Source organism: Neoarius graeffei, chromosome 21, assembly GCF_027579695.1.
Source record: "Neoarius graeffei isolate fNeoGra1 chromosome 21, fNeoGra1.pri, whole genome shotgun sequence".
Taxonomy (NCBI): Eukaryota; Metazoa; Chordata; class Actinopteri; order Siluriformes; family Ariidae; genus Neoarius; species Neoarius graeffei.
Window position 1 is genome coordinate 9863499 of NC_083589.1, and position 8474 is coordinate 9871972.

At 42.1% G+C, this 8474-nt stretch overlaps 1 protein-coding gene across 5 annotated transcripts in view; it reads right to left on the minus strand.

Moving 5' to 3' along the window:
* atxn7l1 (ataxin 7-like 1) overlaps positions 1–8474 on the minus strand; it is a 69449-nt gene that overhangs the window by 23487 nt on the left and 37488 nt on the right. For all 5 annotated transcript variants that reach the window (XM_060903837.1, XM_060903835.1, XM_060903836.1 and 2 more), the window contains 2 exons: positions 591–673; positions 244–485 (listed from right to left, as the gene is read on the minus strand). In XM_060903837.1, coding sequence (XP_060759820.1) covers positions 244–485; positions 591–673 — 325 coding nt within the window. The remainder of the gene's footprint in view (positions 1–243; positions 486–590; positions 674–8474) is intronic.

The window sequence follows — 8474 nt, forward strand, 5'->3', positions numbered from 1 at the left end:
TTATGTTTAATAATTTTTCCAGTGAATAAATGTAAGAACTATATAATGTTTTGTGTCATTTGTTTAATTGGGTTCTTGTCATGCAGTTTTCGGACTTGAAGATCTCAACACAAAGCATCACTCATTTCACATGTTATTAATTTTCCAATTTTCCTGAAAGGAGTTAATAGGTGTGGAGTTTGCTTCCATGCTAACCACTACAACTTGACAGTGAGGACATCCTTTAGGTCATTTTGTTTGTACCTCTGGATATGTGTGCTGGCCAGCCGCAGCTTGACAGTAGGCGTGGTCTTGCCATTGTGACAACCTGAAGGTGTGCTGGAAGGAGGACTGAGTGGCTGGGTCGGCTGAGCTGATTGGCTAGTTGCTGCTTCCCTCTTCTGCCCTGCATCTTTCTCTTTAGCCCGGCCCTTATGTTCAGCCAGAAGAATATCAAAGTCCTTCTTCCGACCTGGGACTGTACGACGATGAGTCAAAGAGTGTGTCTGCATACATAACAGTATCTTTAGCTCCCCAGAAATATTTGATCTTACAAGAACACATCCAATATGACTAAATCATGAAGAATCTGAGTGAAACATGTAACAAACCTTGCATGTAAGAGATCGAGTGCAAGGCCGCTTGCTCTCTGGATCTATGACTCCACAGTGCTTATTCGGATCATAGACTCTACCTGAAATAAAAGCAACAAGTAGAAATGTGATTCCTTATATTTAAATTTATCAACTGAGATTTACAGACATTTACCCTATACACAAAACCTGTGCACACAAACATCCTTTATTAACGGTAATCTCTCATTACCAGAAGTAAGCAATGAAGCTTACTCCTGGCTCTGAAAGGCAGCAGCCCGTTTTCATCAGTTGTGTAAAAACTAAAGCAGATTTCAGCACTTCTGAGATATGAGTTAGTCATTAAACTGTTGTATGATATCAAAACGAGCAACTGATGAATTGGCTTCAGGTGTGATGAAACAAGCTTCCGCCCACTAGCATTTAAAGGTGGTGTATTATATCCCATTTCCACAATTTGACAGTTCCCTGAGGTCTTAATGAAATGTCTGTGATCTGCTTTATAATAATAATAATAATAATAATAATAATAAGTTAAATTTATATAGCGCCTTTCAAGAAACCCAAGGACGCTTTACAATAATAAAGAAAAAAATAAAAATATAATTTAAAAAAATAATAAAATAAAATAAATAAAAAGTAAAAAGTCCACCAAGTAGGGGTCAGGATGTAATTCCCGTGGTGTAGCAGCCACAGTCCCACCAAAAGGCACACGAAAACAAGTCCCACATCTCCAGCACTGCCACCGCGACGCCGTCAACAACATCGCTCGAACACCACGCCATGGATCCACAAAGCGAGCAGAGAAGCTCCGCCACGCAGAGCGCTGGTGTGTCCCAAACCGCCTGCACAGCCGCCGCGACACCACCAAGCAACATCACTCGGAACATCACGCCAAGCGTTAAAGCGCAGAGCGCTGGACAACCATGATGTAAAATGAGCAACGAGCTCACTGCAGTCCATAGCTGGGAGCGCAGGCATCGCCCACGGCGAACCAAGACCTGGAGGGAACTGACGCCCAAAACTAGGTCCGGAGCTACACCACAACCGGTGGAAAAAACACTCAAACAAACATCAAAACAAACATCAAACTACACAAACACACAGAAAAAAAATAGAAAAAGAAATAAAATAAAACAAAAAAACTCCGGTTTGGTCAAAAATACCATAAAGATAAAACACCACAGATCCTTCTCCCCCTGTCTAAACAGCCCTGTTCAAAACAACTGATTTGAGTATCTATTCTTTTAAATGATAATGAGCTACTGCTCACCCCCCCCCCATCCACCAGTCAATCAGGTCACACTTTCCTCATGAATATTCATTCACAAAGGCAGTTCTCAAGCCATGAATGGAGATACTCGGATGAGGAGGCAGGACAATTCTAATGAGCTCCACTTGTGACATAGAAAGGGGAGGAAAATCTGTATAGCTTGTTGAATCACGTTTTCTGAAATAGGCAGAACAAGAGCACCAATTACTATCGGCACAATCACCACCTCTACCTGGTGTATCCTTCTTATTTCAAAACTCAAGTCCGTGTACCTCTCAATCTTCCAGTTCTCACTACATTCTTGTCATCCGGCACTGCCACATCAACCATAATCCATTTGTGTTGCTCTTTCAGCACCAGCGTGATGTCTGGGTGGTTGTATGGCATGCATCTATCAGCGATGATGGTACTATCCCACATCAACTTAACCTGCTTGTTTTCAACCACAGCCATAGGCTTATGCTTATACCACTTCTCTCCATGCTCCAGTCCATACATAGCTCCCAGTGCACGCTCAGCGCAACCTTGTCATGGTACTGTTGGTATTCCTTCTGTGCAAACTTAATGCAACCACTGACTAAGTGCTGGACACTCTCTGAAGTCTCTCCACACACCCTACACAATGGAGATTCAGCTGTTTTGTCAATGTTGCACTTGACCGAGTTAGTCCTCAAGGCCTGTTCTTGAGCTGCACAGATCATTCTTTCTGTTTCCTTTTTCAGGAATCCATTCCGCAACCACTTCCATGATTCGTCCACTGCAATCTCCTCCATGTTCTACACAAATGCCCCATGCAGTGACTTCTCCTCCCAATCTTTGGTCTTCTGTTCATACACTCTACTCTTATACTCCAACAATGACTCCATTTCCACAAGCACCTTCTCTGCAAGTGCAGCCTGTAGCATCCATTTCTTACTTTCCTGTAGGTAACTATACAAAGACTTAGTCTCATGCTCCACACACTCTTCCACACTTACCAACCCCCTACCTCCCTCGTTCCTCGGTAAGTACAGTCTTGCTACATTGCTCCTTGTGTGGAGACTCCCATTCATCGACAGGATTTTCTGTCTTCCTATTCAAATTTGTCAGATCTTCCTTTGTCCACTCAACAATACCTGCACCATACCTCACCATCACCACTGCCCAAGAATTTATACCTGCTACCAGATTCCCTCCATTAAGCGTGGCTCGGCATAACTTAACTTGTCTAACGTACTTCTGTCTGAGCTTTGTCTTCATTTTCATGTTCAATGTTTCATCTAATTGCATTATCCCAAAATACTTATATCCTCTTCCATCCTCTACCTCCCGCATCTTAGTACCATCTGGAAGATCTATTCCTGTGCTGTTATGCTGCCGTCCCTTCCTCATCTCCAACACAGCACACTTATCTAACCCGAAGGCCATTCTGATATCTTGTGAGAAGATTCTCACAGTCTGTATCAGAGAATCCAGTTGGTCCTTGTTTGCACCATATAACTTCAGATCATTCATGAACAGCAAATGATTGATGGGGTCACTCTCTTTATTCAGCTTGTAACCAGCTCTCATCTTCCTCAGGATCACTGTCAATGGCAACATAATGACCACAAACAACAATGGAGATCGTGAGTCACCTTGAAATATACCACATTTTATCTCAACTTCTCCCAGCTCTTTCCCACCTGATGTTAAGACTGTCTTCCACTTTGCCATGGTATTCCTGATGATATTTACCACATTGCCTGCAAAAACCATCATATCCATGCACTTTAGAATCCATGAATGTGGCACCATATCAAAAGCTTTCTGTTAATCAATCCAGACCATTGATAGGTTTGTTGTTCTCCTCCTCCAATTCTTCAGAATTGCCTTGTCAATCAATAATTGATCCCTAGTTCCCCTAGATGCCTTTCTGCATCCATTTTGTTCATCTGCCAAAAGATTTTTTTTTTCCAAATGCTTGTAAATTTTCTCTGTAATCATCCCTGTCAACAGCTTCCACATCATTGGCAGGCATGCTATTGGTAATTACTGACCTCCACCACCTTTTTAGGGTCTTTCTGCACCAACACCGTTCTTCATTTTACCATCCACTCGGGTACATTGCCTTGCCTTATACAATCCTGTAGTTGTGACTGCAACCTTGAATGTAATCCAGTCAGCTTTCTAAACAAGAAACCTTATACAAAGTCTGGTCTCTGGGTTTTCTAATTCGGCATTTTATCCACTGCTGCCTTCACATCCTTCTCTGTGAGGTCTCTCTCATACTGCTTCTTCCTTCCAACCCCACTCTTGCTCAACATCACCAATCCACACAGCATCTTCAGTGTGGACTATATCCGCTGACTAGATTTTACTCCAAAACTGAGTGGAAGCATTGGGGTCAGGTGTTTCCGTCTGTCCATCCTTTATGCCATCCAACTTATCATAAAACAACTTCTGGCTTGCTCTAAACAGAAGGTTTTGGTGAAATTGGAGGCATCTTTCATCATATCTCTTTACCCTGCCTGCTCTAATTTTCTGCTTCAAAATGTTGCTCACAGAGTGTTTCTCTTTCTACGAGTTGGTACTTCTGGTCCATTCATCTTTGGTCACTGTCACCAAGCTTCATCTTTCCACTTTTGACTTCTTCAATCTTGCTTAAGTCTTTCCTCCATGCTACTATGCTATTCTTTCTTCCTGCCTTTTTCTTAGGCATCCTTCCAAGCATTTCGGTGGTGACAAATGCCGCAGCATACATCAGATCATTGGTCTCTGTAACACTCGATGTTGGTATTAAGCTCACAGCTTCACTGATCTTGTTCACCTGCATCTTCAAACTTCGCCTGCCACATGATTTCAGTGATGGTAACATTTCTCACGTACCACTTCACATTACCTCGAGTATCCGGTCTCTCAACTTCCCTGCTTTTGCACTCACTTCCACACTATCACCATCCACTCCAGCTAATTCACCTTGTTCTGCTGTTTTGCCCCGATCTCCAGCAGGCCCTGTCTCGACTTGCACACCAGCCTCCTCTTCTTCTATGGTTACATCATCAGTCAACATCTCCCCTTTTTCACAGTGTTCATTATCCCTTGCAACGCCTCCTACCGATCTCAAGATACGTTCTTTGATCTCATTCTGCTCCAACTCTTTTAACCACTTCTTCTGCCATATATGCCATACCTGGTCAGCCAGCCTCTGCTCACTAATGTTCCTCAGTTTGTCCCACACTCCACTCAGTCTCCATAATTCCAGTAACCTCCTATGTCCACGCTTCTCTGGTTCACTCCTAACATAACACTCAACCAATAGTTTATCATCATCCTTTGTCGAAACAGCTCTTGTCCTTGTTTGTATTCAGTTTGTTTTCATACTGGGCAACTTGATTTCCCCAGTAGAAGTAGTATGCCTGTTCCCTTCTGTACCGGGGGGGCCTCAGACACTGTCACACTTCCCGCAGGCAGTTCGGGTCTCCCCTGATCTGTCAAATTATTTAACTTTTCCATCATGTAAATGAGTTTTTTTTTTTTTTTTTTAGATATTTCATTCACCTAGTGTATTTGTCATGACACTCATACATGTCAACCTATACGGAATGTCCGTATTTTATACGGATTTGATTCAATAAACGTAGAATACGGGCGTACAAATAAAGTTATACGGATTCTTTAAAAAAACTTCAATATTTATTTAGAGCTATAATCAATTCCCACGATGATAAAAGAGCGCATAACATTTACAAACGTACTGTACACCACAGAAAGCACAAACAGCCAGTAAAGAGTCTTATGAAATCGCGCATTATCTTGTGGTAGCGAGACTTCATTCCACTTTTGATCATGCGCACACCGCATTGCAAGAATCCCGCCAACCGGGAAGTATTTTGTTTGAAACGTGTATTTCCACCTGAGCGACTTTCACTAACGACTAAAAAGATTCTGAATGGGCACTCCGGCATCATCAACACAGACACTTGCTGTGACATGCAGCCTAGTGAGTATTGGTGCAGACTGCTAAAAAAAAAGCTGTCATGGAGTACAATTCAGAACATTAGGCCAAGTTTACATTAGACCGTATCTGTCTCGTTTTCTTCGCGGATGCACTGTCCGTTTACATTAAAACGCCTGGAAATGCCGGGAAATGTGAATCCGCCAGGGTCCACGTATTCAATCCAGATCGTGTCTGATCCGGTGCTGTGTAAACATTGAGAATACGCGGATACGCTGTGCTGAGCTCTAGCTGGCGTCGTCATTGGACAACGTCACTGTGACATCCACCTTCCTGATTCGCTGTCATTGGTCATGTGACGCGACTGCTGAAAAACGGCGCGGACTTCCGCCTTGTATCACCTTTCATTAAAGAGTATAAAAGTATGAAAATACTGCAAATACTGATGCAAATACTGCCCGTTGTGTAGTTATGATTGTCTTTAGGCTTGCCATCCTTCCACTTGCAAGTGGTAAGTGACGCGCATGCCCAACATGCACTGAGATCACACGGCTCAGTCCCAAATCACTGCTTGTGCACTTCACTCGCGCGCTCTGTGAGCTGCGCAGGGCCGGAGTGCGCACCCTCCAGAGGGCACTCGCTGTTCAGGGCGGAGTGATTTGGAGCGCAGGATGCCTGCGGAGCCGAGCGTATCCGTGTATTGGTGTTGCTGTGTGCACGCGAATCGTGTATTGGTGTTGCTGTGTGCACACTAATCATTTTAAAAACGTTAATCTGATGATCCGCTGATACGGTCTAATGTAAACCCCACCTTAGAGTGACACTTTGTGTTTTTGTCGAACATTGGAGCTTTGTATTCATTCTGAAGGTTTATTGTTATTAATATTGAATAAAAAGTAACTTGGATATATCATTGTTAATTATCATTCAAATTTTAGGTAAATTATTTTAATTTGCATCTTATACGGATTTTATAAGGGAAATACGGATTTTAGAGGTTGGTTATACAGGTTTGATTGACCAAAGGTTGACATGTATGGACACTATCACTAGGAAGACTGCCAACCAAAGCTCGGAGAGCTCTTCCTGCCCTCATCAAGGGTGAGTTATCCCATGCCAGATCCCAACTTGGTATTTCAGAGACTCCTTGCGGTAACATTATGTTTCTTTGCTCAAAGGGATTAAGCACACCAAACTATAGGTTGTATCGACCTCAAATTTGGTCAGTAGATAAATCGCAATTTGGACCATTAGGCTTCACCCACTTAGATTTCATGGACATATGTAAAGATTTAAGGGCGACTGCATACCTATGCTGGCCCAGATCCAGCATGCACATCCGGGGCGGATTTTAAGGATGGTTCGTTCCAGATCTGCGGGCCGAACAAAATTTGCTGTCAGGGAATGGGATCAGCATACGTTGAACTTCTGACCTTAATTTAATTTCTGGTTAGCCAGAGCGCAATTTTTTTGGAACTTAGCATTAGTGAAGCATTATCGATCCCATAATGGATTGTTTTGTACGTCATAAACATCCATATGTGGAGACTCAGTCAATAGACATTATTGTTTTGTTCTGAAGATATTGAACGGAAAGTGCATGATTTTTTTCCCCCTCTGTTGCCAATTATAAATTTAATGCATTTGTTGGTTGAGGCACAAATTCTGACTCCTTATAGTTCTCTGTACGAGATGCTCATTCATATAATGTCAAGTTTATGGAGTTGGAATACTGTTGTGGTGTGGGTGACCGACAGCACGAGTGTGTGATCTCAGAATCAGAGGCTGAAATGTGTACAAACCTCTGTGTCTGTTGCTGGTGCTTGTGTGTGTGAGAGCCCTGTCCATGGAATAACTGTAATTTTATATTCAGAGGTGTGTTTAAGTAGGCTGGCTTATGAACCATACACCTACATCCCATGAACTGAAGATCTCGCCTTGTGTTTAACACAGAATGGCACTGTAACTGTTGCAGAGTGAGTACTCCATGTGTAGGGCAGTTGGAGAGCGCAGATATCTGCCAAGGCCAAATGCCGCAACATTAGCGCAAGTGAAACTAAATTCGTTGAGCCACCCTGTGAGTTGGATGTGCTCCAAAATTGAACAGGTTCTTCCTTGGCCCATGCTACACCGTTCTACCAAGTTTTATTAAAAAAAAAAAAATCAGGCCTGTAGTTTTTGTGTAATCCTGCAGTCAGGTAAACAAATCAAAAGCATTCAAAACTCTTTGGTGGAGGTAACGAAACTGTGTCGACCTGCACATTAATGGGTCATTCCATGCCAAATCAACAAATATCTGACAAATTTATGCTCGACCATCTCAGATTTCAATGAAATTTGGAGGGCTCAGAGATACTATTAAAAGAAGTTAATCCCCAAAATTTGAGTTTCCTATCTCCAACGGTTTCAGAGATACAGGCATTTGAATTTTTCGATTTTTTTGCATTTTGCTCAAAACATACATATTTCAAAGTGTAATATAATCTTTATTATGCAAGATAGAAACCTAAAATTTTGCACAGAGAGACTCAATGTCTTGTACTACAAGCTTCAACTTAGAATTTCAATGGTCATTGTATATTAGATGGTGATTTTAACAAGGAAATTAAAAAGACAAATGTGCATTTTTTGCATTTTTAATTCATTCTGGAAGCTTGCCTGTGGCAGTAATGCTTAAACTAAGAATGTTATTCAAATCTACACAGAAATATCT